This window comes from Lynx rufus, unplaced genomic scaffold, assembly GCF_022079265.1.
Source record: "Lynx rufus isolate CCGP_SWC_20201006 ecotype Redwood Valley unplaced genomic scaffold, mLynRuf1.p SCAF_15, whole genome shotgun sequence".
Lineage (NCBI taxonomy): Eukaryota > Metazoa > Chordata > Mammalia > Carnivora > Felidae > Lynx > Lynx rufus.
Window position 1 is genome coordinate 20,429,064 of NW_025814829.1, and position 24,205 is coordinate 20,453,268.

The following is a 24,205-nucleotide window of genomic DNA, read 5'->3' on the forward strand; positions in this document are numbered from 1 at the left end:
AAGGAAGAAGCCTCTTGACCACTCACCTTCGGGCCTCATTGCAGAAGCTCTTCCCGGTGTCTAATCTCAGATTTCCTGTTATTTTATCAAAAGGGAAAAAAAAAGCCCCTCCTCATGGCCCTTCTGTTCCGTGGCCCGTCTGTACCATTTGATGGCCTGGCTGGGCCGCGAGACCCATCTGGAGACAGCTCCTGTCCCCCTGAGGGTGAGGTATACGTCGAGACTGTTATAGCAACGGGGACCGAGTAGCCAAGACCCGGGGCAAAGGGACCTGTAGGCTGAGCCGAAATATACGCAGGACAGAGAGACACTGTCCCCCTTGGCCCCGAAGCAGTGTCTGCAGACGGGCTCTGTCCCTAGTCCTCAAGGCACTTACTGGCCACTCAGCTGTGGGGTAAAGTCCTTGTTTGTGGCCGGCTGTCTCCCTTGTCGCCGCCGCCGAGGCCTGGCGTGTGAGAGGGGAGAGATCCCAAATCGAGTACTGAGCACAGCAGGAGTGAGACGCAGCCCATCGGAGCAGAGAAGATGCAAACGAGAGGCCCCTCGGGCAGGAAGGGGCTCTCTTGCCTGCACGCAAGCTCCCGTATGATAAGCCACCTCAACAGGAGGCTAGTCTATTTGATAAGCTTGCACGTCCTCAGGTCCCCTACTGTCTTACTAAACCTTACTCCGTACTCTGCCTGAGGTCTCGGGTGCAGGAGTCTGCATCTTAGTATACAGCTCTGCTTCTTCCCGACAAGTCTGGTTAGGTTTTCCTGGGCTGGGTTTCCTAGGTTTCCCAGAGGGTCTCCTTTCCTCCCCTTTGCTAACGGGCCTCATTAGAACTAAGACTCTTGGTCATGAGTGCCTTTGGACTCCAGCAAGTTTAGGGACTGCAGTCTCCGGCTGTACCCGTGAGGTCCTGGGCCAGACCAGCTCATCCCTCTGGCCCCAGCATCTAGACACCTGTCCTCCTGTTTCCCCTGCCGCAGCCCAAGGCAGTGAGGAAAGACCCAGCTAAACCTGGGAGGAAGGTTTCTTACCCTCGGCGTCCCCCTTCTGATAGAGCTGAGGACAGGCCCGCTCACAGCCACAGGGGACCGGGAAGGGTGCTAGACCGCGTGGGGCCTCCGTGTTCAGAATGTGGTCATTTAGCGGAGCCCGCAGCACCTTGCACGGGGGTGGGGGAGATGGACAGGGGCGGGTGAGGAGGGTTTGGTCAACGGCTCCAGGGAGGCATTCCTGGGCCGGGGGTGGGGTGGCGGGTGTAGCAGTAACCCGGAGAAGTGGTGTCGAGCTGACGTTTTAAAAAAATTGTAGCGGGTAAACATCAACATAAGCCTGCCCAGGAAAAGAGAGCAGGACTTAAAAGTTAAAAACCCATAACAAAATAGAGCTCTAACTGTAAACTACAGAAGCCTGGCTCTGGGGTCCTCGGCGGGCCTATCCCCGACAAGATGCCTGTCCCACTGCTCTATTGTGTGAAGGGCCACCTCTCACAGCACGGGCTCTGGGGCTTCCTGGCTGTGCCACCACTGCTGCCTGGATTCGTGAGATTCCTGTCTTGCTCTGGTGCCTTTTCTTGGAGCAAGGGGAAGGGCGGCAGAGGGCTGAGGGCCCAGCAGAAGCCAGACTCGCTATCTCCTGGCGTCGGCCCGCGCCTTGGCCTGGGACCCAGCCGTGCCGATCACCCCACCTGAACCTCTTGAAGCAGGATTTTCATAGCCCACTGCCCTTCTTACCACCTTCTTAACCAGGCAGTAGCCATTCAGCACTGCCCCCTTCGTCGGGACGGACAGCCTGGGTAGGAAGGTCAGACAGGCTGTGTGACCTCGGGAAGTCCCTAACCCCTCCGTTTCCTCATCTGTAAAGTGAGGGGCTTGGGCGAGTTGGGCTCAGAAGCCTCCTCCAGCTCTGATGTCCTGTGACTGGTCATGTACCCAGAGCCCATGCTAGGATGCCCCTAAATTTATTAGCGCCTTTTTCTTCAGAGGAAATGCAAAAGAGTAGTTGGAGGCAGCCTGGGGGACAGGTCCTGCCAGGTGGTCCAGGGTATTCCTGGGAGCAACCAGGGCCACATGTATCCTTTGCCCTTCTCAGAAGACTCTCGGCTCCAGAATACCCAGAACCGATGCGGCCTTACCGTCCCAGGCTTGAGCGAGTCAGTGCTGGAGAGTGGCGGCGGCCTGGGGCCTGCGGACTGGGCTGGAGGAAGTGGATGGGCACACAAGTCTTGTCTCCTGTCTCCTGTCCACACCCTCGAGGGGCCGTGCAGGATGGGTCTTGGTGGGGTGGGGGACCTCCCCGAGATAAGCCCTTTAGTCACTCAGCCACCCGTCGTGGTTTCTGTCACTCCGGGGGTGATAGGGTCAGGTTGGCAGTGTTGGCTAAGAGGGCAACGTCACCTGCATTGGGACTGTGCCTTCGGGCCAAGCCTGGTGCCCCTTTCTACCAGGTGTCTCCGCTCCTCAAACCCTTTTGGCTCTTACCCCCGACACTCTGGAATATCATCCCCTAAAGTTCAGGCTCCTGGCCTCGGACTTTGGGGCACTGGTTTTCTGCCACCTGCATAGGTAGCAGGGGCCCCTAGGGAGTCATCAAGGACAGTGTCAAGGTCTAGCCGTGCTGCCCCTCGAGGAAGTACGGGAGTTTTGGGCCCGGGTTTGGCCCTATCCTTAGGCCGAAGAATGTTGTTGTCTGTGTTTCGTCCTACTGCAGGGAATTTGCGTCCAGTGTTCCCACCGGGCCCCACACCCCGCTGTCAGGGGACAGAGCCCATCTGTGGTACCAGAGCGCCCTCTCCCCCGACGTGCAGACACACATTTCAAACCCCCTTCTTCCCCTGGGCCTGTTGCTTCCATCCAGGTGCCCCAGAGGACCCAGGCATAGGGTTCGGCATCATCATGGAAGTTGCTGCCTGGTGTCTTTTGACTTAAAGAAAAAAAAAAAAGAATCCTCACGCAGGTTCTATCCTGTGGCAGAATATGAAATATCCTACCTCCTATGAAAAGGGCACTGTTTAAAATAGGTATTGAAAACCAGCCGTTCTCAGGCACAGTGTTGAGCCACCTTGGCATCAGGAAGGGACCAGGGCCAGCTGGCTGTGTCCATCAGAGGTGGGTGTCCGGCTGTGGCAGAGAGGGAGGGGCGCCACGATCAGAGCTCCAGGTAGCTTATGAGGACCAGCATTGCCACGGATGGGGAGACGATGGCACCGGGATGCGGGGCCGGGCGGATTGCAGAGTTCTCCACCATCATACTTGTGCCTGAAACCAGCAGGTGGAAGAGTGGGGCTGTGTCCAGTGGGCTCGGGGCCGGCCTGCCCCCACCCCACCCTCAGGACAGGATCCAGACCTTTGCTAAGGAGACTCAGGGTGGGCCACTTCAGGGCCCGGAGGTGTTCTCAGGCCTATTCCTACAGCATGTTGCTTCTGCGGTCTTCAGACTGGCCCTGCACCCCATGAAAGGAACACCCTCCTCTGTGACCTTCAGGGATGTTGGGGCTGGGGGCCTGGCAAGGACGGTTCTAGCACCCATTACACTTGGTTCCTGCCTACCTTCCCCTTTCCCCCGGGGTTCTGGCTGGGGTTGGTCTGGGTGGGAATGAGTCCTTCATCAGGCATCTAGACGGACCCTGTTACTCCTGGGGGATAAGGTTTGGGGGAGAGATAGCACCTCCATTCCTCACGATGTGGACTTCGGCCGGGATCCCGTCCCCTCCAGGTCCCGTGGTCCGAATCTGTACTAGGGCATGGCCGATGTCTTCAGGTACTGCGATTTCTATCCAGTTCTTGCTGGTGAGGTGAAGCGTGGGAGTTGGGTGTAAGTCATTCTGGTAGAGCATCTGTGGGGAGGAGGTTAGCCAGGGGGACTTTACTTACACCCGCTGATTCTTCTCTCTACCCCAGCTCTGGGCACTGGGAGGAGCCCAGCTGGTCCTGGTCCTCGCCTTTCCTGTTTCCCATTGACCAGGGCCTGGCTCTTGAACAAGCTCCTCACTGATGGGAGGAAAGCTTGCGAGCCGCTGAGCCGTCTTTGCAGACTCCCCAGGCCGGAAGGGCCCTCGGACTTCACCTGGTGCGTCAGCACGCCCTTGAACCCTGCCTTCCCGCAGTCACGCCTTCTGCCCCCTCTCTTACGTCTCTGCTAAAGCTCTGCGTGTATTTTGGGGCTCTGACCATCACAAACTCTGCTTATGTCGGACTCAGAGCCCTCTTGCTATTGTGTCCACTGGAATACAGATGCACCATTCCCTACCGTTCACTGCCTGGCTGATGCCTTCCTTACCTTATAGCCAGTGACCGCAGACTCATTTCGGAGAGGAACCACAGGGTCCCACTTGATACTAAGACTCGAGCTTGAGAAAGTCCAGGAGATGTTGCCAGGAGGCCGCTGTGGAGCTGCCGGAGGAGGCAGAAAGTTGGGAAAGGTTCCAAATGATTCTTCACCAGCCATCCCTTTGCCTTAGCCAGCCTTTTTCTAAGTGTCCGGCCCCAACAGGACTTACACCCAGAACCTTCTATCACAGCTGCCTAAGAAACAAACCACATGAAAATCCAAAGGCTGGAGAAGGGAGAGGTGCTTCAGAGGTCAATGAATTCTACTCTCTCTTTCCGTTTGTCTTGCTGCCTTGTTTCTGTCCAGCCCGGGGTTTGTGGGCTAGAGCATTTGTCTCTTTCGCCGGGGAAAGAGTGGTCCTAGGGCCACCCCCACCCCAGCAGACAGACTCACGGGGCTTCATGGTGGTGGCGTTGGCAGAAGGGCTGGCGGGCCCGGTGCCTGCCCTGTTGTAGGCCCGCACGGTCACATGGTACTTGGTGTTGGGGTGCAGGCCGGTGACTCGGGCACTGGTGTCCAGCCCTGCTGTCCTCACTCGGTCGGCGGCTGCTTCCTTGTCCCCGGCTTTCCAGTAGCGGATCTGAAGGGGGCAGGGGTACCTTAGGGTCAGCAGTCGAGCCCAAAACCTCAGGGTTATCGTGACCCTAGCCCCGGCCACCTACGTTCTGTTCCTCTCCTGCTGACTCTGATCCCTGTGGCTCAGTCTAGGGTCTCAGAACCTGGGCTCTGATCATGAGCTCCAAGGTAGCAGGGACAAGTGTGAGTCGCGGCTGCCTCCTTGGTGCCCAGCAAGAGCCCCGTCCAAGGGAAGCGCCCAACACGTGGGAGGAATGAGGCAGTGAGTGGGCCGGGTGATGCGTGGGGATGGGCATGGACTCCACCTAGTGATGGCCCGTGGGAGCCCAACCCCACTTAATTATCTCAGGGGATCTCAGGGGTGGTGGGGGGTACTGTGCTAAAGAGTATGACGTGCAGGGGCGCCTGGGTGGCTCAGTCGGTTAAGCGTCCGACTTCAGCTCAGGTCATGATCTCAAGGTTTGTGAGTTCGAGCCCTGCATCAGGCTCAGTGCTGCAGCAGCACCGGGGTCCCTGCCTGACCCTTCTCCCTTACGCAGTGACATTTCTTGCCCGTCCTTCTTCCCTTCCTGTTGCTCCTTCTTGTTCTCTGTCCACCCCATAAGGTGCCCCAGTGTGGAGTCACTGGGGGCTCAGAGCTCATTCCAGAAACTGCTGGGCCCACAGTTCCCAGGGACGGGGTGACAAGTGGGCACAGAGAAGGGGCCGTGCTATTCTCTGCAGGCTGAGAACGCGAGGCTAGCCGGGATTTGGCATGAAAGGGGCAGGCCGTGTCCCTTCCAGAACCTTCCATCTCCTCCCCTGGGCTCGCACAGCTTCCAGTGCTCGCTCTAGGCAAGCACTTAACTTCAAGGCCATCCACGGGCCAGTCTTTCGCGCTGGACATCAGCCAGAGGGGCTCGGTTGGCTAAGGCTGCGCGGCCAGGGTGGCATAGACTGTGTCAGTGAATGAGTGACCCCAGGAGGAATGACCAGTGAGCTGTGAGGGGCCCCCGGCCACCCCTCCCTCCCCAGGCCCCAGGTCAGTGCTCACCTCGTACCCCAGGAGGATGCCATTCATGTCTTGCTGCACGGGTTCCCAGGTCACGTTCATCTCTGAGGATGAGACCCCCTTGGCCCAGACCTTGGTAGGGGCCACCCTGGGCTCTGGGGATCGACACAGAATGGGTTTGGATCCCCCAGGCCTCCCTGTTTCCTACAGAGAATCTGCCAACCGGGACTGCCCTTGCTTAGGGATTTCGAGAGCCCGGGCCCAGGATGAAGCCACGCGGGGGTTCTCACAGCGACCTCCAGGCCCACTTCTCTTTGCAGAGCCTCCCTCCTCCTCCCAGGCCTGAGGGGGACACGAGGGAGCGAGGGATGAGGCCAGGTGCCTTTCTCCCCCCTGGTGTAGAATCGAGGTGGGGTGTGAGCAGCACGCTCCCTCCCCCCCACCCCACGGCCCGGCAGCTGTGGACGGGGCGGCCCACCTTCCTCAGCAGAGTGCACCAGCGTGGTGAGGCTCTCGGGCCCATCCCCGCGGCGGTTGTAGCTGCGGATCTTGACCTCGAAGGGCGTGTAGGGCTGGACGCTGTCATTGCTGTAGACGAAGTGCCGGGCGTCGGCGCCAGGCACCCGGGCGGTCTGCCAGCTGGTGCTGCCCTGCCTGCGGAAGGACAGCAGGTAGCCGAAGCCGTCTCCGTTCTGGTACTCCCGCGACATGGGCTGGGGGGCGAGAGCGTGTGGCATGGGCGAGGGGCCGCGGCGGGTGCGTTTCCCTGCCCATCCTCCGGCCCCACCCAGCCTTCGCCAAGAGGGGCGGCCCCGGGACTCGTGTGCCTTGGCGGTTTTCATCCTGCGGTGGGTGCGAGGGGAAGGGACAGGACGTGGCCTGCTCTGAGTTGGGATTGCACGGTGGCGCTGTCTGGGTCCTCTCTACACGCTGCTCCAATCTGGACATGAATCAGGATGGGTGGGGGGCAGGACTGTCTCTGTCCTCTGTCCCTGCAGCTTACCGTCCAGTTGACGATGAGCTCTCCGGGGGCTCCACCCCCTCCGCTGAGTCCTGAGGGTGCCACTGAGGGGGCTGTCGGGGCCAAGGGACACAGATGTGGCTTGTTAATGGGCAGTGAGGGGGCAGAGGCCCAGAGCCTGTGCCTGTGAAGCAGACTAGGACGGGGACATCCCTATCCCTTCAGATTGGCTCTAATTTTGTCTTCCAACAGGCCCTCTGGATGTGGGCTCTGGAGTCAAGGCAGACCCGACGTCAAATCCCACCTCTGCCACTTACTAGCTGTGTTTCCCTGGGCAATTCACTCAACCTCTCTGAGCCTCTGAATCCCCGCTCCGTAAGATGAGGATAATAGTGTTTCTCTCAAAGGTCTGTAAGAAGAATACAATCAGACAGGACAATGGCGAGCTCGTTCGCCTGTCCACGCTCTGTAAAGTAGATGCTCCATCAATGATCTGTCTTCTCTCCTGTCAGCTTCAACTAAATAACAGACAACCCCAGTTTGCTTTAAAATAAGGGGAATAAATAACCGAGAACTGCAGTTAATGCAAACAAATATTTCTTTGGGGTTGCAAAGTGTCTGATTAGGATTTTGCTTTTCATGGCAGGTTTAATTCCCTAATTGTCCCTAGTATTCATCGTGGCTGATATTAAAATAAGACCCTTTAATTAGATCACGAATCTTGGCAGGGGGTAACTTGGCTGAGGGTCAAACATTTCTGCAGAGAATCCAGCAGTGGGAAACTTATCCCTGGATTCTGATGACTGCAGTTCCTGGCCTTGTAAGGGGTGCGTGAACACGCGGCCCCTGTGATCCTGTGAGGTGGGCATAGCACCCTTTTCAAGTGGAAAGACGAAGGCTCAGAGCAATTAAGTGACTTGCCTAAGGTCACACAGCGAATAAGTGGCACGGTTCAAATTTGAACTCAGCTCTTCTGATTTCAAAGCCCATCATCTTTCTTTTGCCTCCTCCTTGTCTTTTGATCACCAACTGGGATACCAGAATGGAGACCGCGCCCTACCCTGCATTTGAGTCTCTAAGAAGTTCTATCAAAGAAGGTGCTCCTTCTAGAATTCCTTACTCAAGAGAGGTACCAGTTCAAAATGTTGACTGACTGGACGAGAGTCGGCCTGGGGCACGTGGGAAACCATGTTTAAGGGACACAAAAAGACGCCCTTACTGCACATCCAGGGTGGGAGGCCTGGGTTGGGCGGGCAAGGTCCTGATTCCACGTTGCCAGTCTGAGGACCCCAGGTCTTCTGGACCTTCATCTGTGAACGTCTCAGAGGGTGGGGGATGTGTGCCTCTCCTGGGTTCTCTCCCTTGCCTTCCCCGCTCAGCTGGGTTCTGACACCCACCTGCCTTTCAGGGAGCTTGTGGGAAGATTGTCCATTCCACCTGCTCCCCAAGAAACTGTCTAAAGGACTTAGAGACACTGACTGCTTCCCTACACACACACACACACACACACACACACACACACACCCCTTCCTCATTAACGGATTTCAGCGGCTCATGCACTACTAGGGAGGATATCTGCCCATCACCCCATGGTCCTCAGTTCAAGTTCGGGCTCTGCCAGTGTGACACTTTCCTTCTCCAGACTTTGATTTTTTCCATAAAAAAATACTTAAACCTTTTATTTTGAGATAACTGTAGATTCACATGCAGTTGTAAGGTTGGCCCAATTTTTTTACTTCTGTTTTTTTAAAAATGTTTATTTATTTATTTTGAGAGAGAGAGGGGGAGCAGGGGAGGGGCAGAGGGAGAGGGAGAGAGAGAATCCCAAGCAGGCTCTGTGCTGTCAGCAAAGAGCCCAATGTGGGGCTCAATCCCATGAACTATGAGATCATGACCTGAGCCGAAATCAAGAGTCGGATGCCACCCAGGTGCCCCAGGTTGGCTCCTTTTTTAAAATGAGGGATTTGGGGTGCCTGGGTGGCGCAGTCAGTTAAGCACCCACTCTTGATTTGGGCTCAGGTCACGATCTTACGGTTGTGAGATCGAGCCCCACATCGGGTGCTGAACTAGGAGCCTGTTTGGGATTCTCTCCCTCCCTCCCTCCCTCCCTCCCTCCCTCCCTCCCTGTGCCTCTCCTCCCTGTCTCTCAAAATAAATAAACATTTTTTAAAAAGTAAAATGCAATGAAGGGTTTGGACTAGAAGGTTCTTGCAGGGCTCACAGGCCCAGGCGATGGCCCAGGGCCGAGTGCGCTGGGCAGTGCAGTCGCCCTGCCTAGCCTCATGTCCCTTTCTCGTCTCTTTTGTTAGAGTCCGAAGCCTGGTGAGGAGAGTTGGAACTCCGCGTGATTGTCGCCCGCCTGGGGCTCTCTAAGGAGGGCTTGGGTCTGTGCCCTGGCGTTGCCTGTCTTTGGGACACCTCGGGCTCTGACCTGCTTCCTTGGTCCGGATTTTGCTGGAGGGCCCACTGGGTTCCCCAGTGCCCAGGATGTTGCTGGCTAAGACCCGGAACTCGTAGTCCATCCAGGGTGTGAGGCCCAGCACCTGGGCGGTCTCGGCATTGCCCTCGATGTTGGCGGGATCTGCAAGGCACCCGGAGTCAGTGTGCCCGCACTGGTTAGTTAGTCTGGATGGAAAGGGCAGGGACTGGGACGACTCACCTCATTGTATTCATGATGGTGCCTGCCATATACCTAGTGCTCAACACCTCTTTTGGAAACAATGGGAAAACTAGTAGACTCCCCTGCCTGGGAGCCTTTGTTGATGCTGGGTGCATCAGTGGGGGCCCCAGTAATGATCTGCCAATGCTCCAAGGGCACAGACTGAGCGCCTCCCTTCTCCAGTTCTCTTCCCCTCTCTTGCCGTCCACGTGACCACCTCCCCCAATGGCCCGGGAGCTCCCTGCAGGCAGAGGACCTCAGATTGTCCCTCTTTGAAGTTCCAGGCTCAGCCAGGCCTCATCAGCACCGACCTAGGTGGAGCCTCACACTTACTGGTCCGAACCTGCTTCCACTTCCCTGCAGGTGGAGTGCGAGCTTGCAGGGTGTACTTGGCAATGGGGCTGTGGTTGTCAAAGCCTCGGCTCCAGCTGAGCTGGACGGTGGTGTCGCCAATGTTCCTCACCACCACACCTCCTGGGGGACCCGGTGGACCTGCCCCAAAGAGAGCACACTGGGTCAGAGTTGGGCAGCCTCAAAATTTGAGCCAATCTCCTCCAGGCTGGCTTGGGCTGGTGCAGTACCAAGAGGCGGCAGCAGAGGGCGCAGCAAACACACATGGGGGCAAGGAAGGCCCCCCTCCCTCCCCCGCAGTGCGTTGCAGCCGGGGGTTGTAAGGTGGGAAAAATGTGTTCAAGGCTGGAGGGGCTCACAGAGGCCTTCACATAGAGATGTGTACAGATTTCCCAGCACTGGGCTTTGAGAACTTCTGGCCTCAGCAAAGTCCTTCAGTCTTGGGAAGTGGATTTTTAAAATTCATTTAGGACCTTTCAAGACCACGGGATCAGCTGGAACTTCTCTCAGAAGCCCTTCCCCCCCACAGCTTTTGGGGAGAGGAGGGGAGTTAGGGAGCGAAGGTCGGAATAGCCCAGGTGGCCTCTGAAGGAGTCGGGCTAGGGGCGGGGTGGGAAACGCCATCACCTCGGACCAGGACTGTGGCCTCCTTGGACGCACTGTCCACCACCGTCTGGGCCATGCACGTGTACTTCCCGCCGTGGCGCAGCTGGGCATTCAGGATGGTCAGATCCCCAACCGTCTCCTTCTGCACGTGAGGGACAGGAAGTGGGGGGTGCAGGTCAGGGGAAGGAGCCCTGGCTAGCGCAGCAAGCTGTGAGCCACGAGGCAGGGCTCGGAGTCCCCTGCTCCATTATATCCACGGACCCCCCTCCCCCCCCTCCCACCCAGGATCTCGGAGTCTCTGCTCGGTGGGTGGAGTCAGCTTCTCCCCACTTAGGACCCCGGGACTAAGCAATAGTTTATAACTGAGGACAGTCAACCATGGTCGGAGTTAATGATGTCACTTGCCCTGGGCTCAGGATAACAGGAACAGTAGTGGGGAGGGAGTCTTGCTGGGCGCCTGGCATTTCAGGTTTGTCCCTAACCCTCTCCTAAAAGCACGGCCTTCGAGTGGAATGCCAGGAACTGCCCGTCTAAGGGAGGGCGGTTCTTCCGAATCTAAGGGTAATGGCATGGCGTTCCTGAGGGAATGGGGAAAGGCTTTGGGGGTGCTCATGGCCAAGGACATCTTGGGTCCTCTGTCCAGAAGGAGGGAGGAGCCATGGGTTGTCTGGCCTCAGGCCTTACCACACTGGCCCTCCGGTAGTGACCCCCAGGCTTATCCACGTCGATGGGGAAGTCATCCAGGGTCCAGATGAAGGTGAGGTCCATGGTGGGGTCGTGGGAGGCGTGGCACTGCAGGGTCAGGCTGTCCCCCAAGTTGACATCAGCACTCGAGGGGGCCAAAGTGATCTTGGTTGCATCTGCCAAACAAAAGAAGGCCCCGGGGTGGATGGGGGAGGAAAGAGGCCCAGGCAGGGGCAGGGGCGCAGGGGGGCAGGGTGAGAGGGTGTGTCCTAAACCCCAGGAGAGAGAAGAGGCAGCATGGCCAACAGGATCTTGACCTCCCAGCAGCCCCACCAGTGTGTGAAAGGGAGGCAGGAGTAGATTCTGGAAGGCGGTGGGGAGGTGGTCCCAAATGAAGTCCAATCCTGGGGTAGCCTCCAAGCCAAACCCAAACCCAGAGGAAGGTGGGAACATAAGAGCAGGGTGTCGAGGAGGGACTGGGACCCTGTGGTGGCTGAGCCACCCACCCTCCTCCAAGCCACACCCCTCACCTCGCACAGACAGAATGCCCGTGCTGTTGGCTTTGCCCATGAAATTCTCAGCAAAGCAGGTGTATTTGCCTTCATCTGACCGACTGATGTTTCTTATGATCAAGGTGCCATCCGGAGTTACGGTCACTCTGCAGCAAGGAGAAAGCAGATCTGGCCAACCTAGGGTCACACTGCAGCCGTCACGGGAAGGGGACTCGCCTTCGTGGTGGACGAGGAGGGGCAGGAATTGCTGCGGGTAGAGTGGGGTTTGTACCTGCTGCTGTTGACCAGAATCTCGGTGCCTTTGCTCCAGAGCACCACAGCCTTCGGGGCCGCCCGGGGCTGGCAGGGGATAACGATCTCTCCCCCGCGGGCCGCGGGGATCAGACGCTTTACGGGGTTCAGCCTGAAGTCGGGGGCCAGTGCTAGAAGGAAAGGGGGGTGCCCTGCAGTCACCCAGGGAATCACAGCAGTACCCGTTGCCCTTGATGAAGATGTCAGCTGACTGCACGCTGAGCGTTTTACCTACCCTCCAAGGCCAGTCCAAAATACACCCAGGATCCAGCCCTTCCCGTCACCCCTACCCCCCACTGCCACCACGCTGGTCCAAGCCACCAAGTCCCCTGCCAGACTATTGAAAACCCCCCTAGGAGGTCTTCCTGTTTTTGCACCTTCTTTCTACAATCTCCTGCTCCAGCCAGCAGCCTGGCATGTCTTTTAAGAAACTTAAACATGCACTCAGGATGAAGTCCAACGAGGGCTCACAAATACGACCCTGCCTCTCCCCTCACATCCCACGCCGCTCTCCCTCATTTATCGTGCTCCAATCACCTGGGCCATTTTCTGCCCTTTGAGGATGCCAAGATTTTTCCTGCCCCAGGACCTTTGCACTTGCCATACGTTTTGTTTAAAAATCCCTCAGATCTTCACATGGCTGGCTCCTTGTTAACACTCAGGTCACACCCCAAATGCGTGACTTCCTCAAAGAGGTCTCACCTGACCATGCCATCTAATGGGCCCACCTCACTCCTACCACTCTGCTAGATTTTTAAAAAATGTTTATTTATTTTGGAGAGAGAAAGAGAGTAAGGGACGGGCAGAGAGAGGGGAACAGAGGATCCAAGGGGGGCTCTGCGGTGACAGCAGAGAGCCTAACTTGGGGCTCGAACGCACGAAACGTGAGATCATGACCTGAGCTGAAATTGGATACTTAACTGACTGAGCCACCCAGGCACCCCTAGGTTTTCTTTATACTGTGTTTTTGATGGCTGTCCAAAATCGTCTTATGTAATTATTCGATTTTGTGATCATCCCTCTGTCTCCACTGGATTGTAAAATGCTTGAGGGCAGAGACCTTATTCACGTTCACTCCTTAGGAGGTGTTGAATAAATACGGTTGCATGAACAAATAAATGAATGAGTCATAGTTAAGCTCACTCCAACTTGATGAGGTAGGTATCATTACATCCATTTTGCAGATGAGAAAACTGAGGCCCCACGAGCTCAAGTCACACAACAAAGAACCCTAGCACCAGCTGGCATCTCCAGGGCACCTGTTATGTGATGGCCAGGTCCTTTCTGCTTTACCTCTCTCTCATTTAGTCCTCTAAACAGCAATATGAGGGCAGGACTGTTATGGCCCTCATTTTATAAATCAAGAAACTGAGACACAAAGAGATTAAATTGCCAAAGAGATTAAACCAGCTGAAGGGACTGGTTTAAACACACATCAGGTCGACTCGGTTTCCAATGACTTTGCCACCTCTTTTTCACTGCAGCAAACACTTTCCTTAACTGTGCCAGACCTGGAACAAGTAAGAGACTCTGTCTTCTGGAAGCTCTCAATCTAGTGTCTCGTCTCCTTCCTTAAATCCCTGTCTTCTACTCAGATGACACTGGAAAACTAAGGGGAGCCTCCAGCACGTGTTTGTGTGTTTAGAAATGCCGCAGCTCAGGGGCACCTGGGTGGCTCAGTCAGTTGAGCGTCTGACTCTTGATTTTGGCTCAGGTCATGATCTCACGGTTCATAGAATCAAGCCCTACATCGGGCTCTGCGCTGACAGCATGGGGCCTGCTTGGGATTCTCTCTCTCTCTTCCCGCCCCACCCCCCATCCCCCCAAATAAATAAACTTAAAAAAAAAAAAAAAAAAAGAAACTGCTGGAACTCAGAACTCCTCTAGCCCCCGCCTATGTGTCCTTGCTGATGTCCCCTGCCTCCCCGGGCCCTGTACCTTGCACGGCCAGCTCCGCGCTGGCGTAGATGGTGCCGTGCTTGTTCTCTGCCACGCACTGGTACATGCCCGAGTCTTCCAGACTCAGCTTGGAGAAGCGCAGGTCCCCAGCCAGCACCTCTACACGGTTCTGTGCAGAAGGGGGCAGAGTAGGGGCATCAGGGCCACTGAAGGACCGGGGTGGAGGGGCAGGTGCAGCAGAGATGCTAGGCCGCCCCTCGCCCGCCGAGGGGCTCACAGGCCCTGTCTCATCTCAGGGCCTCCTGGAATCCTAGGACTGAGATCTGCCAGGCCCCCCTGTATGTCAGCCCACTGAAGCCAGAGGGACGAGATGACCTCCTTGGGACCACACGGTGATTTTGTGACTGGGTTGTGCCTGGATCCAGGTCTCTGGACCCTCTAGTCAGGCCTCCATCCGGTTGACCCGCCTGTGGCCATGTGAATCTGGGAGGGAAAGAAGCACCTGGAGCCGACCACCCAAAGGGCCCTAATTGTCCCAGAGAGGCTGCCAGTGGTGGAGCAGGGTTGTGGGGAGCGGGGAGTCTAGAAGGCGAGGGGACCAGGTGAACAGAGGACGACGGTTGGTGTGGGGGAAGCCCCAGGGCTCCTACCTGGGAGGCCAGAGGCTCCCCATTCCGCAGCCAGCGCACCGTGGGCCGGGGCTTGCCGGCCGCCGCACAGCCCCAACGGAGGTTGGAACCGATGTCAGCCTCCATGTCTGAGATCACCTTGAGCCACTCGGGCTGAGCTGTGGGGAGCAAGGGAGAGAAAGGCTGGGGGTGAGCTGGGCCGAGCCTCCCTCTCACCGGGGACCAGGATTGCAGGGCTGCAGTTCCGGTGATGGACAGCAGAGGGCGCCACCAGCATCCCGGGAAGGGCTTTAGGGGGTGTGAGAAGCAGGCCGAAGAAAGCCGGCACTTTGTGTCTGTGCCAGTGGCTGTTTGAGCAACTTAGATCATTCTAAAGCCTTCCATTGCTTCCCACAACCCTGCCTGAAGCCCTAGCTTCTTCTCTTCCCACCCCCAGTGCAACCCTAAGGCAAGAAGGCTTAAGCAAGGGGCCACCCAGTCCCCTCCCTGACTTTTGGATCTGCTTCCTCAGGGATGATAAGAGTGAAGGCGGGGGGGACAGGGGGCCCCAGCCCTGTACCCTGCACGATGATGCGGCCCTGGACGGTGTCGCGGCCCTTGGAGTTCTCCGCCTCACACTCATAGGTGCCCTCATCCTCGAAGGCGACGCTCGGTATCTGCAGGGTGGGCTCGGCCGTGGCCCACTGGGGGGACAAGGAGCCGTCCACTTTACGCCACTTGATCTGAGGGACAGGGCTGGTGGGGAAGACAGAGCCAGAGCGGGTTTGCTGTGCTAAGACTCCCCTGAGCCTGCAGCTTCTCACACACAGATCCTCCCCTGAGGTGCCGGGCAGGTGGCGGGTGTGGACAAGGGCCTGGGAGGGGACAGAGGGAGAGAGGCAAGGAGGAAGGGAGGGGCCTCTTCCGGACTGGCCCAGAGCACAGGTGGGAAAGTGGCAAGAAGCAGGGCACCTCTCTCCTCTCCTCTCCCCTGCAACGATTGGGACCCCCGTGAACTTGGCCTTCCGTGCGGTCTGTACCCTGAAGCTGGCTTGCTCTCCCCACCCCCACCCTGCACTGGCCACCGTGCCTCTTCTGGGACTGCCCTCCTCAGCGGTGGCCTGTAGCCTGGGATTTGAGGGGGTCCCCTCCCGCCTCTCCCCAACAAGGCCTTGCCTCTGCTTTTCAAGAGGGTCGTGGTCATTAGCAATCTGTAAATACTAAAACGACTGAGTATCAGCGACTCTTAAAGGGTTCAGTTATGAACCTTCCATGTGCTTTAAATATGAATTTTCTGGAAGTCCAATAACTTTTCTCAAAGCAGGGGGCATCCTGGGTAACCACAGGAGATATAAAGAAGAGGGGACCAATGTACAAATCACATTAATTGTTCTACAGGCATCTATTTGAACACCTCCTATTTGCTTAGCCCCGTTCCAGTGAATCCTTTTTCTAGGAGAGAGGGATTTCTATCACAATTGTTAAAAAGATAACTCTTGGGGCGCCTGGGTGGCTCAGTCGGTTAAGCAGCCGACTTCGGCTCAGGTCACGATCTCGTGGTCCGTGAGTTCGAGCCCCGCATCGGGCTCTGTGCTGACAGCTCAGAGTCCGGAGCCTGTTTCAGATTCTGTGTCTCCCTTTCTGTCTGACCCTCCCCCGTTCATGCTCTGTCTCTCTCTGTCTCAAAAATAAATAAACGTTAAAAAAAAAAATTTATAAAAAAAACAAAAAAAAAAGATAATTCTTGGCATCCATAGAACACTTGCTAAATGCCAGGCCCTGTGCTAAGCACTTCACATATAGGTACTACCATTATTACCGTGTACGAATAAGGACACAGAGGCACAGAGAGGTTAAGGGTTTACCCATTGTCTCCCAGCCAGCAAGTGACAGAGCTGGGGGTTGAACCCGGGAGGCCAGGCTGGGGTTCGTACCCAGTGCTACCTGCCTCCGGCCTGGGTGTTGCATAAGCGGCCTGAGCTTGGCAGACATTGCTGGGAGGACCCACTATGTGTCAGGCCCCTGGTGTGCATGACGCCCCACTCAGAGACAGAGTGCTCAGTGAGTGGTGGTCACCACCCACTGGGATCTCTGCTCGACCCTGCAAAGGGTACAAAGAGCCTGCCTGCCCTCTCCCCGGGGTCACCCATGCCCCTGAGGGGCTCTGACACGCTGCGCCCTGGCCTGCTCCCTCCCTCCTCCACCACTCACTTCCCAAAGGCGAAGCACTCCAGGGTGACCTGCTGTCCTACCAGCGCGTAGGTCTCTGCCGGGAACCGGGCCTTGATGCTGGGTGCAAAGAGCCTGGTGTCTGGGGAGAGAGGGAGTTTGCGGATCGGATGCAAATGAGGCGGGCTTGAGGCTCCCGTGCTTAGGGTCTCAGCACAGCTCAGAGCCGACTCCTTCTTGACCTCGGTTCCCCTTGGGGGCCTGGCCAAGGGTCTGAGGCTTTGCAGCCGGGGGACCGAGGGGTCCGGGCCCCAGACCCCAGGCTTCACAAGCCATCCTTCGCCACCTCCAGGGGAGAAACCTCTTTCCCAATATCTGCTGACCCTTTCAGCTCTCTCCTCCCCGCCGTGCCCACCGACCCTGACCTTCAGCAGCCAGGTTGAGTTGAGCGAACTTGCTGAAGACGCTCTTGGTGGAGAAGTCCATGTGGCTGGTGGCCAGGCAGGAGTAGTTGCCCAGGTCTGAGGCGTTGGTCCGGGCAATGTACAGGTTCCCCGTGGTCTGGGACACGAAGTGACGCCCGTCCGTCGGGATGAAGTTGGGGAACTCGTTGAGGAGCCAGCGGTAGGACAGGCCTAAATAAGATGTGGGGGGCAGGGGTTGAGGAAACCGAGGGGCTCTGGGCTGACGGGGCAGCTGTGGGGGGAGGCCCTCAGCATGCTGGGGGGGATCTCTAGACCCAGTCCTGAGAGCCCCGTGCTCGGAGCTGGCGCTGAGGGGAGACCCAGAAGGAAGATGTGACTTTACTCCTGCCCTTGGGGTGCTCCCAGTCTGAAGGAGGAGGCAGGGCACAGAGCTAGCGAATGACAGACTCATTTTGAGTCAGACACAAAATCATTTTGAGTTGGGGACCCAGGGATCGGTGCTTCCAAGGGTCACTCACCGCCTTTTCCTCCCCTGCTGAGTGGTTGAAGCCCCTCTTGTGCCCTCTGTCTAACCTCGGGCCAGGGTCCCGACTCACCTGGGTAGTGGGCAGGTGGGTTACAGGGCAACATCACCCCCCAACCTTCGTGGGTTTTCACTGGGTCTCTCTCCTCCTTGGAGAACTCCTGCAGAACTGGAGATAAAGACCCAGTGCTCGGGCACCGTCCTCCAAGCCTGGGGGCCTCCCCCAGTCCAGCCTCTGTGGGAAGCAGTCACCTGCCCTTTCTAGACACTTTCCCCAGCTCCCTATTCCCCTCCCCTGGAGCATCCTGGCACCCCCGCGGGTCTCACAGCCGAAGCGGAGCACAGCCTCCCTGCTGACGATGGTGCCCACTGGGTTGGAGGCCAGGCACTGGTAGACGCCGGCGTCCTGTGCCTTGGTGGGGTTCATGATGACCAGGTTGCCCCCTACCAACTGGTGGCGGGAACCTGGCACCAGCTTCATCTCGGTACCATTCATCTTCCACCTGCAAGCAGGGGCAGAGGAGGAGACCACCCTGAGTGGCTGGACCCGGCCTGGTGCCAGGGCTGGTGTGAGGAACAACGTCATGGTTGCCCAGGGCCCCCCCGCTCTGGCGCCCACCGTGGGGGTCTCACCTATAGGTGGCTGGAGGGCTGGCCCGGGCACGGCACGCCAGCGTCACCTTCTCCTCAGTGGATTCCTCCGGGAATAGCAGACCGAGGGGCTGATCTTCAAAGACTGGCCCAAAAGTGGCCGGGGATCCCCGGGCTGAACTCCAAGCTGTAGGTGGGGGAACAGCACCAGAGGCCTGAGGGCCTGGGGCCCAGTAGGGCAGTGCCGTGCAGTAGAACTTTCTGCAATGATGGAAGGTTCCGTTTTCTGCCCTGACCAATACGGTAGCCATCAGCCACCTGCTGTCAAGCCCTTGAAATATGGCTGGTGCAGCTGAGGAAGCCAATTTTAAATTTTACTTAATTTTAATTAATTAAAACTTGAATTTCAGCTGGTTGGGCAGGTTCCGGCTGGCCAAGTTAGTTGAGTCAATCGCCCATCCTACACTCAGGTATTGAGCACCTGCTGTGTACCTGGCACTGGGCTAGACTGTGTGGCAAAGGTGACTAAGACACAGCTCCTCTTCCTCAAGGGACCTGCAGTCCGGGGACGGAGACACTAAAGGACGGGACAAAGTGGTGAGAACCATAAAAGCAGTGGGAGTTCTAGATGCAGGGGCCCTCAGGGTGGGAGCCGCTGGCCTGCAGGGTGTGAGATGCATGGGAAACCACTGGTTAAGGAGGCGGAGAGAGAATGTGCGTCCCTGAAGCCTAATGTCCCTTCTAGCCAGTGATCTGGCTCTTGGTCTCTTATTAGCTGTTACAGACCCCTTCTGAGCCTCAACATCATGACCTGTGAAATGGAAAGAATGTGAACTCACCTCCCAGGGTCTGGAGGACGGTTCAGTCTGGCACAGGGTATGTGCTCTGAAAATGTCTGCTGGACCCAAGCCATGGGGTAGGGGGAGCTTAGGGGGAGAAGGAAGGCTTCATGGTGGTGGAGGGGGTGCAGGTTGCTTTGGGGGCATTTTTCTACGAGTGCGGTGTCATAATTCAAGAAAGAAAGGCCCGGAAAAGGAAATGACTTGTTCATGGCCACAAGGCAAGTCTGTGGCACACGCGGGTCTAGATCCCGGCCTCCTGAATTTGCTGAGCAAATGAAGTTTTCATGCCTGGCCCCTTCCCAGGGCGGATGCCTCTTTCTTTATGCACCAGGGCAGGGGACACTGAGGCACAGAGGCCGGTGTTTCACACCTGTCTTCCTTCCCACAGGGGTGGGGAGTGGGCTCTCTTTGCTGACTCATGGGGCCAGCCATGCTTTGCCTTTGTGGTATCAGGCAGGGGCCAGGCCACCCCTAATTGGCTCCTACCCCACAATCCAGCTGATTTCAGGCCCTCCTTGGTGGGTCGTGGGGGCTGGGATCCCCATTAACCAATTAGTGCCTCCTGTCCCAGCGCATCCAGCTGTCAGCCCTGTTCCAGGGGTGGGGGGGGTGCACCCCCGTGCCACAGCTGAGGCCCAGCCCTGGCCCCTGGGGAATGAGGGCAGCTGTTAAGCAGCTCTCAGAATGAGGAGGGAGGCAGGGCTCCCTGAAATGGCACCCCCCTCCCCCTCCCCCTCCCCGCCACCCATCACTATCCCTCCCTGCCGCCCCGGGGCCTTGGAGGCAGCTATGGCGCCCGCAGCATCTCAGTTGGAGAGCCCAGCTTAATTCCAAGTTAATGATGGTGGTGGAGGGGAGGGACCCCTGCCCCAGCTGGGGCTGCCAGGATGGGAGGGAAAGGAGGGGTGACGGGGCAGCTAGGCTGCTGGGAACCACTTTATATAATAGCAGCTTCCAGCAGCTCTGCGGGCATGGCAGGGGGTGGCTGAATGGGCCTGGGGCACACTGATGCTTTAAGACTGGCTTTCTTCCCGAAAAAGCTTTGTCCTCTGCACTCAGCCATGTCCACACCCTCATCCACATATGTACATTTCCACACCTCTCACCTGCACACCCTTCCTCACACGCACACACACATCGCATATACACACGTACCTCTCTAAGCTACTCCAGTAGACAGATACGTGTTCCCATGCGCATCCGGCTACACACGTATATGTACGTGCTTATGTATATATATCCATATACCCATAATAATGAAAGCAGGGGCTCTTTATCGAGTGCTTGCTCTGTATCGGATCCCACGCTCCATATTTCTTACGCATAACCTCTTTACAAGACAGCTATTGCCACTTCCTTATTTAACTAATGTGGAAACTGAGATTTAGGAAAGTTAAATAACTTCTCCAAATCACACAGCGAGAAGGAGCAGATCCATGGATCTGGACCCTGGCCAGCCTCACCCACAGCCAGCCATCCTTAACCACAGTGTCCGTGATTCTTGACCCCGCTTCCCCATCGGAACCATCAGAGGCTCTGGCCCATCCCAGAGGTGCCGAATCACAGCGCGTCGCGGGCACTCGGAAGGGCAGCTGGGGTCGAGAGCCATCACACTTGCTGTGAGGCTTTCCACGCGCCTTCGTCATCCCCCCAGATGTCGCACCCGGTCCACACAACAACCCGCTGACATTGCCACCCTCTGAAACATCCACAAACACAGTCTCGTTCACCCCACACCTTCCTCTGAGGCTGCGCTCACACCCACCCACACAAGGCCACCCCTCCTTGCTGCCCCTGTCCCTCATCCTCTCTGATTTCTCTCTTCTCTGATTCCCTGTTCTGGCAACGCTGCACGCCCCCCCCCCCCCACCCGTACCCCGTGAACATGGGCATCGGGAAGCTTGTAGAAGGGGCCGGATAGATGAGAATGTTGGGGGGGCTTCCTCACTGCCTTTCCTTGTCGGGGTGCCAGGGACCCAAGGCTGCTTCTCCAGGGCAGCTTAGCCAGGCGAGCCCAGAGCCGAGACACCTTGCTGGGAGGGCTGAGAACAGGCGATGGGGTGTTCCACTCGTGTCTCTGGAGCTCGTGGGTGTGGCAGACCAGGTCCCCTCTCCTTGGGCTTTCCTGCATCTCTGGGTCTGAGAGCCCTGCAGCTGCCCACACCGCCTGCCTCAGATGCCGAGGTCCCGGCACTCTTTCCCGAGGGAGGGCGGTGCTGAGGACCCCAGGCTCCCCTCCACTGCTCTCTCTGGGGTGGCTGTCCCCTGTTCTGCGCAGCCTGGACTCCCCACCCCAGCAGCTCCTCTGGCCTGGTGGGCCCCGGGCACAGGTAGCTAGGCCTGAGAGTGGGGTTGCTGGGAGGCCCCCTCCAGCCTCTGGGTCAGCTTTATTTCCTAGCAGCCTCACTGACTTGGGTGCAGGACTGGGAGGCAGTTAGGACGGAATGAGAACGTCTGAAAGTGTGCCAGTGGCGTCCTCCCCTGATGAGACAGAGGACCTAGAACGTGCTGGCTGCAGCCTTGCAGGGGGTGTGGGGTGGGGAGTCAGAGCCTGCTACAACTCCGGAAAGGTGGTGGGGGATGGGTCCTCTTTCTCCCATGGGGGCCTTTAAGGAGAAAAGAAGCATCTATTGATCTGGGCTGGGGGTCAGGACAGAGAGGCCAAGCGGTGGTCTCAGCAGGTCCCTCCGTGCAGCAGCAGGGGGCCAGGGGACCTCCCTCCAGCTCTTGGACAGGCTTGGTCTCTGGTACCTCCTTCTTGGCACACTCTCCAGAGTGGGATCTGGGCCCACACTGCCCTCTTCTGCCAGCCCCCCTCCTCCCCTCTCCCTGCCTTGCAGCACCCTTGGCATGGGATCCTTTGCTTGGGTCCCTTTGGGCAAAAGGCCACCCCCCTGCTGTGCCTCATTTCTCCTCACATCCTGTTCCACACTAGGTCCGTTGGCCAGGCGGCAGCGCGGCCCTGGGGAGCCCTCCTAGAGGTTCGTGGTACTGATCCCCATCTCCTCAAGTCAGAGGATGCTAGAGCAGCAGTGCCATCCAATAGAACTTTCTGTGATGATGGAAACGTTCTGTAATCTGTGCTATCCAATATGTGGCTTGTATAACTGAAGGACTCATTTTAAATTTTAATTTAATCCCAGTCTAATAGTTTCATGTGGCTACCATATTGGACAGCGCGACTCCTCAGAGGCAGCGGCTCCGGGCTGATATCACGGAGATCCACATGTGCCGTGATCTTGCTGTGTGGGCCCAGGGCAAGCCATTTACCCTCTCTGGATCCTACTTCTTCCACCTACATTATGGCGAGACTCATTCCTTCTAACCTCAGGGGGAAGGTAAGATCCACAAATGGGGACATTTAAGCAAAGGAAGGGGCCTCAGAAACCGAAGTGCCGCGGCAACGCAGGGTCAGTAATTTCTGAAGTCATCGCTACAATAATAGCAGCGATATAACGAGATGATCACCCTGCTGCACTTTGGAGCCCAGATGAGGCCTCTTACCTGGAGAGGAGACAAGGGCCACGGTGACTAGCAGCAGCAGCAGCAGGTGTGACTTCCTCCTGGTGGGTGTCCTCATGGTGAGCATTCTGGGCAGAGATGGGGAGCTGAGGAGGGGATCCTCAGCTCGGGGAGGGGAGAGTCCAGCTGGAGGCTGAGAAGGACCTGGGGAGGCAGAGGATGGGGAGGCCTCTGAGTCGCGCCCCTCCTGCCTCCTGGGTCTGCACTGTTTTCACCCCGGGCTGGAATTGCATTCATCCTCCCCAGGGTTGGGGGGGGGGAGGGGAGGGGAGACGGGGGAGGGGGGAGGGAGGGAGGGGGAAGAGGCTTGGCTGTTAGCAAGGAGCTCTTCCCAGACTGAGTGCCTACTACTGGTCCCCTGGGAGTCTGGCTCTGCCCTGTATATGCCCTCCCCCCACCTCCCCTGCAGCCAGCAGGGGTTGGCTCAGGAAGTGAAATCAGTGGCTAATTGGGAGGCGAGAACCCAGCTGCCCCTCACCCCATAAGAGCTCTTGTTGTGGGGTCCGGAAGACAACAGGGCGGGGCCTGGGGGTGGGGGTGGGGAACACCTTCCGGCATTTGGGGCCCAATTTCCCCAGCCCCTGCCCCCTGAGCTGCCTAGGTAGGGGGCGATAAGCCCCTCTGGAGCCTTCTTTGTTTTATTTTTTGAATGTTTTTTAATTTATTTTGAGAGAGAGAGAGAGAGAGAGAGAGAGAGAGAGAGAGAGAGAGAGAAAGCTGTCAGCGCAGAGCCTGATGTGGGGCTTGATTACATGAACCATGAGATCATGACCTGAGCCGAAATCAAGAGTCAGACTCAGACTCTTGGCCCGCTGAGCCCCCCCAGACACCCCTTCCTTGTTTTTCTAGCAGCGACTGGTTCATTCCCACCCTCTCACCTGGGTCCCCGGGTGAGGCACTTATGTTGTGTGTACCATGAAGCCATGACCTTGGCCCCCATCAGCAGTTCTCCCTAACTAGGTGGGCTAATGGGCCCCCACAGGCCTTCTGGGATGAAAGGGTTACTGCAGCTCCCAGAGGGTTAAAACTGTTCCGGGGGGGGGCACCCAGAGCAAGTCAGAGCTCCCCCTCCATCGGCAGGGGAGATGGGGCCTCATCCTGAGAGGGGCGGGCAGGGCCAGCCTTTCCGTCTGCTCCCCATCTCCAGGCTGACATTCTGAGGTCTGGGTGGGAAGTGTGGAATCTCAGGGGTCTGCTTTCTGGTTATAGAGGGAGACTGGGTCACTGGGCCCCCAGGGCTCCCTGTGAGAGCTGCTCTAGGGAGCGGGTAACCCAGATGCACATTCTACTTCTCTGCCCTGTGGCTTTCTAGAATCCCGAGGAGGAGGAGGAGGAGACTGGGACTAGGGGACAGCCTGGCTGGGGGGATCTTCCACTACCTGGCGGCAAGACCCACACCATCTCTGGGTCCGAGCGTCCTCATCTGTAAAATGGGTGCTCTAAGGTTCCTTGTAGCTCAGAGACTGCAATGCTGCCCGACTGAGAGTGCAGGGTGGCCGCTGGAATGCTGTCCCCTGGATGGGGGTGGGGGGACGTCGGGGGAAGAAGGCAGGCTACGGGCTCCCGGGGACCAGGGCAAGGTCTGAAGACCAATGCCAAGTTCAGGATCTCTCTGTCTCACTTCTATTCCTTTGGAAAGAAAGGGCTCCCAAACCCTTTTAAACTTCAACATCCGGCC

General features: G+C 57.5%; 1 protein-coding gene across 1 annotated transcript; it reads right to left on the minus strand.

Moving 5' to 3' along the window:
* Positions 1–2,504: 2,504 nt before the first annotated feature.
* On the minus strand, positions 2,505–22,642 carry CNTN2 (contactin 2). Its single transcript, XM_047077242.1, has 22 exons — positions 22,510–22,642; positions 18,206–18,350; positions 17,900–18,075; positions 17,646–17,741; positions 17,050–17,259; positions 16,667–16,766; positions 15,036–15,211; positions 14,498–14,634; positions 13,887–14,016; positions 11,929–12,079; positions 11,676–11,803; positions 11,146–11,321; positions 10,483–10,603; positions 9,838–9,996; positions 9,277–9,426; positions 6,888–6,958; positions 6,363–6,597; positions 5,927–6,039; positions 4,711–4,897; positions 4,267–4,379; positions 3,655–3,823; positions 2,505–3,245 (listed from the first exon to the last, which is right to left on the minus strand). The coding sequence occupies exons 1-22, from the start codon at positions 22,592–22,594 to the stop codon at positions 3,136–3,138; spliced, it is 3,138 nt and encodes a 1,045-aa protein (XP_046933198.1). The 5' UTR covers positions 22,595–22,642; the 3' UTR covers positions 2,505–3,135.
* Positions 22,643–24,205: the final 1,563 nt, after the last annotated feature.